The sequence below is a fragment of the Lepisosteus platostomus genome, chromosome 14, assembly GCF_059453375.1.
Source record: "Lepisosteus platostomus isolate fLepPlt1 chromosome 14, fLepPlt1.hap1, whole genome shotgun sequence".
Classification (NCBI taxonomy): domain Eukaryota; kingdom Metazoa; phylum Chordata; class Actinopteri; order Semionotiformes; family Lepisosteidae; genus Lepisosteus; species Lepisosteus platostomus.
This window is the reverse complement of record NC_142624.1, coordinates 118,631-130,728: the sequence shown is the minus strand read 5'-3', so window position 1 is coordinate 130,728 and position 12,098 is coordinate 118,631. Positions and strand designations below refer to the sequence as shown.

The 12,098-nt window shown below is 46.4% G+C and overlaps 1 protein-coding gene across 2 annotated transcripts; it reads right to left on the bottom strand.

Annotated features, from left to right (window-relative positions):
* Nucleotides 1–5,197: 5,197 nt before the first annotated feature.
* txn2 (thioredoxin 2) lies at nt 5,198–10,138 on the bottom strand. Of its 2 annotated transcripts, XR_015926412.1 has the most exons (5): nt 9,992–10,138; nt 8,088–8,359; nt 7,258–7,381; nt 5,542–6,957; nt 5,198–5,463 (listed from the first exon to the last, which is right to left on the bottom strand). XR_015926412.1 is itself a non-coding variant. In XM_088606326.1 (4 exons), exons 2-4 carry the CDS (start codon nt 8,357–8,359, stop codon nt 6,841–6,843), a joined length of 513 nt encoding a protein of 170 aa, XP_088462452.1. In that variant the 5' UTR covers nt 9,992–10,138; the 3' UTR covers nt 5,198–6,840. The 2 variants fall into 2 exon arrangements, 1 of the variants encoding a protein (XP_088462452.1); XM_088606326.1 differs by having other exon boundaries at nt 5,198–6,957.
* Between the last annotated feature and the right edge of the window lie 1,960 nt (nt 10,139–12,098).

Genomic DNA, 12,098 nt, shown 5'->3' with positions numbered 1-12,098 from the left:
TGTCTGCCCAGAGAGGACAGGCTGTGCTCCCACTGCCAGCGGGGAGAAATAGAGACAGAGGTGCACTTCCTACTGCACTGTGACAGATACTCTGGAATTAGAGAAACATTCTTCCCTAAACTCAGAAATCTAGTCCCAGAGTTTCCACACCTGCCAGAATCACAATGGGTCCCAATCCTACTGGAAGAGGGAGGAGGGAACTCAATTGAACTGGCAGCCCAGTATGTGATCTCCTATCACAGCCTGAGGAACAGTGAGCCTGTCTCCCAATAATGCTCCATTTGTTCACAGTATATGTAAATATTTGATGATATGTCTTTGTTGTAAATCTGTAATATGTCTGAGGAACAGACAGTGAGCCTGTCTCTCAATAATAATACAGTGTGTGATCTCCTGTCCCAGCCTGAGGAACAGACAGTGAGCCTGTCTCTCAATAATAATAATACAGTGTGTGATCTCCTGTCCCAGCCTGAGGAACAGACAGTGAGCCTGTCTCTCAATAATAATAATACAGTGTGTGATCTCCTGTCCCAGCCTGAGGAACAGACAGTGAGCCTGTCTCTCAATAATAATAATACAGTGTGTGATCTCCTGTCCCAGCCTGAGGAACAGACAGTGAGACTGTCTCTCAATAATAATAATACATTGTGTGATCTGTCCCAGCCTGAGGAACAGACAGTGAGCCTGTCTCTCAGTAATAATAACACAGTGTGTGATCTCCTGTCCCAGCCTGAGGAACAGACAGTGAGCCTGTCTCTCAATAATAATAAGACAGTGTGTGATCTCCTGTCCCAGCCTGAGGAACAGTGAGCCTGTCTCTCAATAATAATAATACAGTGTGTGATCTCCTGTCCCAGCCTTAGGAACAGACAGTGAGCCTGTCTCTCAATAATAATAATACAGTGTGTGATCTCCTGTCCCAGCCTGAGGAACAGACAGTGAGCCTGTCTCTCAATAATAATAATACAGTGTGTGATCTCCTGTCCCAGCCTGAGGAACAGACAGTGAGCCTGTCTGTCACTAATAATAATACAGTGTGTGATCTCCTGTCCCAGCCTGAGGAACAGACAGTGAGACTCTAATAGTTCATGTTGGAAATTCCTGGGGTGCTGTCGGCATGGAGTTTGTATGTTCTCCCTGTGTTTGCGAGTTTCCTCTGGGTGCTCCGGTTTCCTCCTCTCTCACAATCTAAAGACATACTGGAGGGTTGATTGTCTTCTGGGAAATGTGCCCTGGGGTGTCTGTGTGCCCCGTGATGGACTGGTGTCCTACCTTGCGCCCACAGCGTGCCTCACTCGGCCCCCCGCAAACCTGCGCTGGATATAACGATTAGAAAATGGATGGATGGAAAAGTCTAATAATGTGTTTTTGTTGTAAAAATTGTTACTAACTGTTATTAACTAATTGCTATTAACTGTGATTAACCTTTAATGTCAATAAAACTATTTGGATTTGAGAGACAGATGAGGCAATGTTGTTAGAAAAGGTATCATATTCTGTGCTCATCTCTCTCTGTCCCTGTCTTCCTCTCTCTGCTTCTGTCTTTCTCTCTTTCCCTGTCTCTCTCTCTGTCTTTCTCTGTCCGTCCTTGTCTCTGCCCTGTCTCTCTCTCTGCTTCTGTCTCCCTCTGCCCATTTCTCTCTGCCCCTGTCTCTCTCTCTGCCCCTTGTCTCTCTCCCTGCCCATCTCTCTCTCTCTGCCCCATCTCTCTCCCTGCCCCATCTCTCTCTCTGCCCCGTCTCTCTCCCTGCCTGTCTCTCTCTCTGCCCCGTCTCTCTCTCTGCCCCTTGTCTCTCTCCCTGCCCGTCTCTCTCTCTGCCTTGTCTCTCTCTCTGCCACTTTTCTCTCTCCCTGCCCGTCTCTCTTTCTGCTCCTGTCAATTTCAATTCAATTTTTTTTCAATTCAAGGTGCTTTATTAGTGTGACCGATGGGTACAATCAGTGTTGCTAAAGCAAATAAAAATTCACATGAAACAAAACAGAAAATAAAAGTAAAATAAAGTCTACAGACATTACAAACATTTACAACAAACACATATCATAAAATATTTACATCTACTGTAGACAGATGGAGCATTATTGGGAGACAGACTCACTGTTCCTCAGGCTGACAGGAGATCACATACTGGGCTGCCAGATCAACTGAGTTCCCTCCTCCCTCTCCCAGTAGGATTGGGACCCATTGTGATTCTGGCAGGTGTGGGAACTCTGGGATGAGATTTCTGAATTTCGGGAAGAATGTGTCTCTAATCCCAGAGTTTCTGTCACAGTGCAGTAGGAAGTGCACCTCTGTCTCTATTTCTCCCCGCTGGCAGTGGGAGCACAGCCTGTCCTCTCTGGGCAGCCAGGTCTGCCTGTGTCCAGTGTCTCTGGCCAGGCTGTGGTCACTGAGCCTGTCCTCTCTGGGCAGCCAGGTCTGCCTGTGTCGCCCAGTTTCTATGGCCAGGCTGTGGTCACTGAGCCTGTACTTCGTCAGAGTCTGTTTCTTTTTGTTGTTTCTTATGTTGGTCATATATTCAGCTAGTGTGTATTGTCTGTTTAGGGTTCTGTAGCATTCCAGTTTATGCTGTGTGTGTGTCCCAGTGTGTGAGATATTGCTGTTTGATCTGTGCTGTGATGTGCTTGGGTCTGGGTTGTGGTGGCTTTGTGGTGGTAGGAATTTTGGTCGCTGTTTTTTAGGTGTAGCCAATACTTTAATACTGTTTTCTGTATGTTTATCAATAGTGGGTACTGGCCTAATTCGGCCCAGCACCCGTTGCACTTGTCTCTCTCTGCCCCTGTCTCTCTCCCTGCCCGTCTCTCTCTCTTCCCCTGTCTCTCTCCCTGATCCTGTCTCTCTCTCTGCCCCTGTCTCTCTCTCTACCCGTCTCTCTCTCTGCCACTTTTCTCTCTCCCTGCTCGTCTCTCTCCCTGCTCCTGTCTTTCTCTCTGCTCCTGTCTCTCTCTGCCCCTGTCTCTCTCTCTGCTCCTGTCTTTCTTAGCCCTGTCTTCCTCTCTCACTTCCTTGCTCTCTCGCTGGTGCCAGGCTGAGGGAAAGGAAGCACAGAAGCCCACTGGAGTGAACAGGACCTGTGCAAAAGCTCATTCAGCAGGAGAATATTTGTGATATGTGATATTTCTTATATAAAAGACTGAAACACTGAGGAAACTTCCTCTCATCAGCCACTCGATGGGACGGACCAACCTGCTGAGCCTGATGCTCCTACAGGCTGCGATTGCCCTCTGTGACAGGACTGGGACAGCAAGTCATGATGATACTCTCGGGTCTGAGAGAGGGGCACCTTGCAGGTCTGAGTGCTCACTGGTGTGATGAAGATGACGGATGGGGATCCTGTTGTGAGGGATTGTCCTGTACAGACAGGGTACAGGAGCTCTGTCTCTTCAGCCCACAACAGCCCATACAGAAACTGGAGATGTTATTTAAGCTGGATAACAAAAAACACTTCTTTACACAAAGAGTTGTGGGTGTCTGAGACAGGCTTACTAGCTATGTGGTTGAGACCCAAACTCTGGACACTTATATACATGACTAAAGTACTAAAGAAGATAGATGGCTGATTTGGCTCCTGTCGCTTGCTGCCTTATTTACACATCAGTTTTCAATATGATTACAGATGCAGAGCTTATAAAGTCAGAGTATGTGCAGGGATAAATCTCCCCATGATCAAGCAGACTGAGAATTATCCCCGAGGAGACAGATACCAGTCCAGTGCAGACGCAGAGCTCTGCGGTCACCCTCTCCCCTCTCCCCGGCTGCAGGACAGGAAGAGGGAGGGGGGTGTTGACTCACAATGCTCAGGAATGCAGGGGAAAGGGGGGGGCACACCCCTCCCCCAGCCTGTACCTTGTCAGGGCAAAGGTTTCATGTCTGAACTGTTTCATGTCTGAGCGGAGTCCCTGTGCGGCGCTCGGGCCCTGCCAGAGCACTCCTCCTGCACACTACTGTACCTCCCAGTCCTGCGCGGTCTGGGCCCCGAGTCCCTTCCTGCCTGACGCGAGGCTGACAGGTACACGACTCACAGCCCCGCGCCACACTCCCCAGCAGAGCAGCAGCGCGGCAGCTCGCTGGCAGGACTCTCTTTTCTTCCTTATATGGTAACAGAGCGGCGCCCTGCTCGAGAGGGGGAGGGGCGGGCCGCTCTTTTGTCTCAGCGGAAGGGGTGTAAAGTTACTCTGGCAGCTTCACATTCCTCAGCCATCTGCCCTCCTCTGGAGCAGAACAGCGCACACCTGGGCAGAGAGAGAGGATTCAGCTCGAAGTGCAGGGAAGGTGTGTCTCTGCTCTTACAGCCGCCTGCGTTGGCAGAATATTGTGTTAGAAGCAGTGAAAGAGAATGAAATGCCACCAGGGATCAATGAGAACATTCCCTCTCATTAGAAAGGAATGTTAATTACACAACAACAACAGAGAGGGAAGAGCTATATCTACCCTGAGAGGAAACAGAGTCAGGAGAGGACTGACACCTCTTACTGCAGGAGGAGTGTGTGTATTAACCCCTCTCTCTCTCAGTGCAGTGTCAGTGTACAGTAGTGTGCAGGAGGAGTGTGTGTATTAACCCCTCTCTCTCTCAGTGCAGTGTCAGTGTACAGTAGTGTGCAGGAGGAGTGTGTGTATTAACCCCTCTCTCTCTCTCAGTGCAGTGTCAGTGTACAGTAGTGTGCAGGAGGAGTGTGTGTATTAACCCCTCTCTCTCTCAGTGCAGTGTCAGTGTACAGTAGTGTGCAGGAGGAGTGAGTGTATTAACCCCTCTCTCTCAGTGCAGTGTCAGTGTACAGTGGTGTTCAGGAGGAGTGTGTGTATTAACCCCTCTCTCTCTCTCAGTGCAGTGTCAGTGTACAGTAGTGTGCAGGAGGAGTGTGTGTTTTAACCCCTCTCTCTCTCTCAGTGCAGTGTCAGTGTACAGTAGTGTGCAGGAGGAGTGTAGTAACCTTTCTCTGATTGACTTTCTGACAGTTACCAGCTACAAGAGCCCTGAAAGCGATAATCTCCGTTTCCAGTTGGGGAAAGTGTCCCGGTCAGCAGTGTGCATCGCAGAAGCAGGCGCAGCATCCTGACTGACCGGGCTGACCGTCAGCTCCAGCTGAGGCGTCCAGAGAGGCCTGAGCCCACAGCCCCTCTCCATGTTCCAAGAGCAGCTGCGATTCTGAACCACCAGGTCAGTCCCTCCAAACTCAGTCATGAATATTCCTCTCCAAGTTCTTCAATTATAACATTTATTAAAATAAATTCTCAAGTCTAACCTTACATAAATCTTCACTTTCTCTCCTTTTACATAGTTTCACAGTAAACAAATAAAGTGACAGTAGACCAGAGATGCAGATTCTCCTGTCATGAACAATACTGAAGAATCAATCAATGGAGTCTACAGGGCCATTTGTCACACTGTATTATAGACAATAAGACCATAGGGGTGTAAGTCACACTGTATTATAGACACTGAAACTGTGGGGCTGTTTGTCACACTGTATCAAGACACTGAGACTGGGGCTGTGAGTCACACTGTATTGTAGACACTGAGACTGTGGGGCTGTGAGTCACACTGTATTGTAGACACTGAGACTGGGGCTGTGAGTCACACTGTATTGTAGACACTGAGACTGTGGGGCTGGGGGTCACACTGTATTGTAGACACTGAGACTGTGGGGCTGGGAGTCACACTGTATTGTAGACACTGAGACTGTGGGGCTGGGAGTCACACTGTATTGTAGACACTGAGACTGTGGGGCTGTAAGTCACACTGTATTATAGCCTGTTACATCCTCCTGAAACAACAATGTGCCAGCTGTGACTCCTCACCATCCAGTTCCAACGACTAAATTAAATTAAACTAATTTATAACCTATAATACCAGTACGGTAACACTGCTAAGCAGTCAGAACTGTGACCTCCACGTTAGGAACCCCCCATGTGGTCAGATGCAGAAATGCATACAAGTAATAAAGTATCTCAATACACCCAGTTTCTGGCTTCTGTTCTGACAAGCTGAGTCTCAGTGTGCCTCTCACAGGCTAGGCACTTTGTTAAGCCTGAAGATGAACTCTGACTGTTCATATGTTAATATGACTCTTAACATTATATGAACTCTGACTGTTAATACAAGAATATGAATCAGTCAAGTTGATAACTAATCTAAATCACACTAATGGCAGTCCAAAGTAGTCCTGCTAGCAGCATCTCAGACTGCTGGGTCAGTGAGTGTTTATAAGAGATCACTTTATTAGTCTTATACAGTTTCTTGCATTTTGTCTTTTCGCAGACCCCAGCTTGCTCTCCATGAGACACACAGACAGGGAGAGAAGCTGTGGGTCAGAGTGCAGGGTCAGCCATTTATACAGCACCCCTGGAGCAGCTGGGGTGAAGGGCCTTGCTCAGGGGCCAACGGAGTAGGATTCCTCTCCCGGCCGCGGGATGTGAACTGGCAACCTTCCAGCCACAGAGATAAATCCTGAGCCACAGAGCCACCGCTCCACCCAGAGATACCTCAGATACCTAATCAAGCTCACACTGCAGTTAGTTCTGTCCAGTAAAATATGGAATGACTGTAGTGTTGGTATGAGTCTGCTGATGATTCTGCCTCAAAATTACAGACTACTGATCCTCACAGCGAAGTTAGTCAGGCAGGAAAGACAACAATTTGGGGTGTTGTGACTCACAGAAGGTCTCCCATGTTACTCAGAAAGGACAGTCACGGACGGACACAGCCAGAGGGAGAGAGAGAGAGAGACAAACTGTAGGACAGGAACAGGGAGACAGACAGTCAGGAGAAGCTGTGGCTATAAGGGCGTACTCTGGGGTTAGAGTTCACAGCAGGGTCAAGGGCATGAGGCATGTGACCAGCCTCACTGGCCAATCAGCTTTCTGACAAAGGTGTCCAGCTGGTCCTCATCTTTGATGCCAACGAACTTGTCAATAACGTCTCCACCCTTCATCGCGATCACAGTGGGCACAGCAGACACCTGGAGAGGAAAAGGCACCAGAATTGAGCAAAAAGGCTTACTGTGCTGTTAGGCCTGTGTGAGATGCTAGATTACAACTCCTATACAGACAATTAACGGGCAGTTCATAATGTAGCCAAACTAATCTCTGCAAAGACTGCTTCACGTGTCACGAGATAAACAGTCCACGGGTCCACTCTGTGTCCAAGCACTGAGTCTATAAGAACTGCACCAGAACTGCAGGCTGAGAAACCTGGTTCCAATGAATACACCGATACACACACTGACACTCACACTTCCTCACACTGTGTGGTCTCTTACCCCATACTCGATAGCCAAGTCCGTGTGATCATCAATGTCCACCTTTGCCATAGCAACAAGACCCTTCTGCTTGGCAACTGCCTTCTCCAACCGTGGTCCCAGGATTTTACAAGGGCCACACCACCTGCAGGCACAGAAAGGGATTACAGGGCAGTCAGCGCACAGATACGCACCTGCGATCCACACGGTTTCACTCTGGAGTGTCACTTGCCTCTGCAATGCAGTGTGGCCACAGACAACAGGGTGTGCAATCAAATACAAATGCCATTGGCACTAAGATATCGAATAACAGGAGGTGGCACCTTTTAATGCCACGCTAACTGTAAAATACTATCCATTGCCCTACTCTTTTCAAGTAATGATTTCACAGACAGTAACTGGGAAGCAAAAAGGTGACCTTAATGCTTATGTAGTGCATGGGCCCATGAAAAGCAGTTCACTTCTTCTCCCCATAACATTATTTACACCGTCAACACAGATCACTGGACAAACAGACATGAGAGGTCTCCACGTAACTGGAGCATCAGTGTCGGCACTTACACTACAATGAGAGTGCAATGCAGTGTGTACTGGTGACTGCGTCTGGCCAGTGCAGTGCAGTGCGTACTGGTGACTGCACCTGGCCAGTGTGGCACAGTGCAGTGCAGTTTGTACTGGTGACTGCGCCTGGCCAGTGCGGTGCAGTGCAGTGTGTACTGGTGACTGCGCCTGGCCAGTGCGGTGCAGTGCAGTGTGTACTGGTGACTGTGCCTGGCCAGTGTGGCAGAGTGTAGTACAGTGTGTACTGGTGACTGTGCCTGGCCAGTCTGGACAGGCTGGACATGACTCACTGTGCATGGAAATCCACTAGAACTGGCAGACTGCTGTTGATGACTCTCTCTGTGAAATCCTCAGAGTCCTGCACGTTGAATGACAGCGTTCGGCGCACAGAAAGAGACAGGTTACGGGCTGGGGAGAGGGAGTGCAAGGAAAAGGAGCAGAGAGGGAGGGAGTGAGGAATGGAAGGAAGGGGAGAGGATGAGAGACCGAGGTGTCGAGGGACGAGGAACTCTCTGAGGGACAGTGTCCAGACCTTCCGCAGCAAAAACACTCTTTGAGCCATCTGTGATAGAGAGAGAGGGGTTAATACAGACACTACTGTACACTGACACTGCACTGAGAGAGAGAGGGGGGTTAATACACACACTCCTCCTGCACACTACTGTACACTGACACTGCACTGAGAGAGAGAGGGGTTAATACACACACTCCTCCTGCACACTACTGTACACTGACACTGCACTGAGAGAGAGAGGGGTTAATACACACACTCCTCCTGCACACTACTGTACACTGACACTGCACTGAGAGAGAGAGGGGTTAATACACACACTCCTCCTGCACACTACTGAACACTGACACTGCACTGAGAGAGAGAGGGGTTAATACACACACTCCTCCTGCACACTACTGTACACTGATACTGCACTGAGAGAGAGAGGGGTTAATACACACACTCCTCCTGCACACTACTGTACACTGGCACTGCACTGAGAGGGGTTAATAAACACACTCCTCCTGCACACTACTGTACACTGACACTGCACTGAGAGAGAGAGGGGTTAATACACACACTCCTCCTGCACACTACTGTACACTGACACTGCACTGAGAGAGAGAGCAACAATTCATGCTCATCATGCTCAAGATTAACAATTCATGCCATCTTGATTACTTAGTAGTTTCATAACTAAACCAATTCAAAGCTTCTTTTGCCAAGTTCTTAAATGAACCCAGTTGGCCTCTATGACTTGATAACTTGTGATACACTTCTTTACAGAAAACCCACAATTTCCTGAGGCTAAATAAGCCTCCAGTTAATTTCTGAGTGTATCATCGCTGAAGAGCTGACAGCTATATCCGTAGGCAAATAGTAACATACAAAGGCCGCGATGAGAGCACTGCGGAACAGATGTTCATCAGCTCAAAACGACGAGGCATCACGTCAGTGTTTATTGAATCCGTGGATAATATAATAGTACAATCCACACTACATCCATCCCCTTTCATCTCACAAAACACTGCTGTACCTTGTTGGGCGACGTTTATTTTTCTTCTACTGTCTTGTTCAACAAGTTTCCCCCAGAGGATATATAGTGCCTTGAGAAAGTATTTGCCCCCTTCCTGATTTCCTCTATTATTGCTTATTTGTCACACTGGATGTTCTCAGATCTTTAGACAAAATCTAGTATTAGATAAAGGGAAACTGAGTGAACAAATTATGCTTTTTTATTATGATCATTTCATTTATTTAATAAACAGAGTTATCTAACACCCAAATTCCCTGTGTGAAAAAGTAATTGTACACTTAGTAATTGGTTGCGCCACCTTTAACTGCAATGACCACAACAAAACTCTTCTTATAATTCAATATCAGTCTTTCACATCGCTGTGGAGGAATTTTAGCCCACGCCAAATTAATCAGACTTGGTTGCGCTGCACTCGGACAGCCAGGCGAGTGACCGACTATAATTAAGATTCACGCTCAAACCCCTTGCCCTCTGCTCTCTGTCCTGGCGACGAGAGACAATCTCCGTGACTTTGCCCGGCTGCTGCCTGAACTTTCTGCGCCCCACACAGGGAGAAACGCGCTCCTTCCGCTTAAGCCTTAAAGGCAACTCAGCCTCATACCCTGCACCTCCAGTGCTGATCGATTAATGCCCGACATCAATTAAACTTTCCCGCAACAACTTACCGTCTCTCTGCTCTCTGCACTCTGCGCCACCCGGAATACAATCTGGAGGCACACTTCCGGCAAAACCGAGACACCGACGCGCTGTCGTCACAGATAACCCAGAATTCACTGGGCTCGCCGCAATCTCTGTACCAATTGTTCAAGTCACGATGTCATTCTGCTGTTGTCATTACAAAAAAGGAGCATTAATAATTAACCTTGTAAATAATTACTGAACTATAAAAATACATTGTGTGAAAAGTTACAAAGAGCAGTATTATGAAGTTCATTATAGTAATATAGAGCTGAATTGCACAGCTTTGTGGGCAGGATCCAGTATGTGGTACAATGTGAATACTTATGATACAGTATAAAGGAGTGAGATACAGTTTGAAGAGAGTGATACAGTACAAAGGTAGTGTGATACAGTTCATTTTTTCTGGGTGACCAGAATGCTAGGCCCCTGAAACACCTCGTTTGTAAATACTGTACATAGAGGAACTTGTGTGTTGTATATTTTGTTGTGTGTATTGTAGTTTGTGTCTTGTGATCATTAATAAATATTTGTTTAACCAAGTGTGCCTGGATTATTATTCCTCTCACTATAGTTGTACCAGAGAACAACAAATTCACTTGCCTCTAATTATACCAACTGTTGGGTTATATTCTGGAAAAAGCACTTACAATTTGGGGGTTATGAATAATTATTTTTATTATTGACTTAACTTGGTCAATTCCTGATTTTCTCCAATTTTCATAACCCCCCAAGAGTTCCGTAACTACTGGTACTCTTGTTATGCTTTAACAGTCATTTTATTATTATTTATTATTATTTACTTAATATTTGTTTTTGTCCTTTAGTGTGATGCACTACAGTTCTGTTATTGTTGTTTTGTTTCTTTTTAATATAGGAACTCTTTTAGTTATTTTCTATTTTTCTTTAATATCATTTTAACATTTGTTTTCTTATTTTAATGTCCTTTGCTGTTAGTTGTCTCACTGTTACTGGGGTTAACTTTTAATGAAGGACATGGCAAAGTTTTTTTTGCTTTTATTATTAGTTTATTTTAGTTTTAAAACCTGTTATTGTTCTGTTTTAATAATAATAATAATAATAATAATAATAATAATAATAATAATAATAATAATAATAATAATAATAATAATGATAATAATAATAATAATAATAATTGCTTACACTTATATAATGTGGAGACCCCATTACCTGTAAAGCACTTTGAGTGGAGTGTCCTGAAAAGCGCTTTAGAGGTAATGGGGTCTCCCCTCCATCACCAGCAGTGTGCAGCCCCACATGGATGATGTGACGGCAGCCAGAGTGCTCCAGTCCGCTCCCCACACACCAGCTCTCAGTGGGGAGGAGAACAGAGTGATGAAGCAAATTCATAGAGGGGGATTATTAGGAGGCCATGTTTGGTAAAGATCACAGGGAAATTTGGCCTGGACACCAGGGTTACACACTACTCTTTTCAAGTTAAGACCTCAATTTATCTTTTCATCCAAAGGACAGCGCCTTTATACAGCATAGTGTCTCTATCACTATACTGGGCCATTAGGACCCACACAGACCACAGGGTGAGCGCTCCTTGCTGGCCCCACTAACACCTCTTCCAGCAGCAGTGTTAGTTTTTCCCAGGAGGCCTCCTATCCAGGTACTAACCAGGATCACACCTGCTGAGCTGGCAATCAAGTTGGAAAAACACTTTAAAATTGGAAGACTAAATAATGAAAATGCTTCAGGCAAAAGCTGAAATCTGTTACTTTTTTTCACCACTTTAATGACCCCTCTGCACATGATGAAAGCAGTTATTGGGGACATTTTTTTGTTACAGCTTTAGGTGACTGAGAAGTGTTTCTTGGATTTTAGATGACCTTTGTGACACTTGGCAGAACAAACACTTCTAGCTTCAAAGCAGAGTGGATTTTTGCTGAGGTACTTGGGGCTCTCTTGAGCACAAACAATTGTAGAGTTTACCTTAGTATCCCTAGGTAAGTAATGGGTTAATGACTGTCAAGGAGCAGTACAGACAAACAATATAAACTCACATTACTAGCACACAGAAGAAGAAGAAACAGGAAGCAGGGCAGGAGTGGAGAGAAGAGTCCAGAG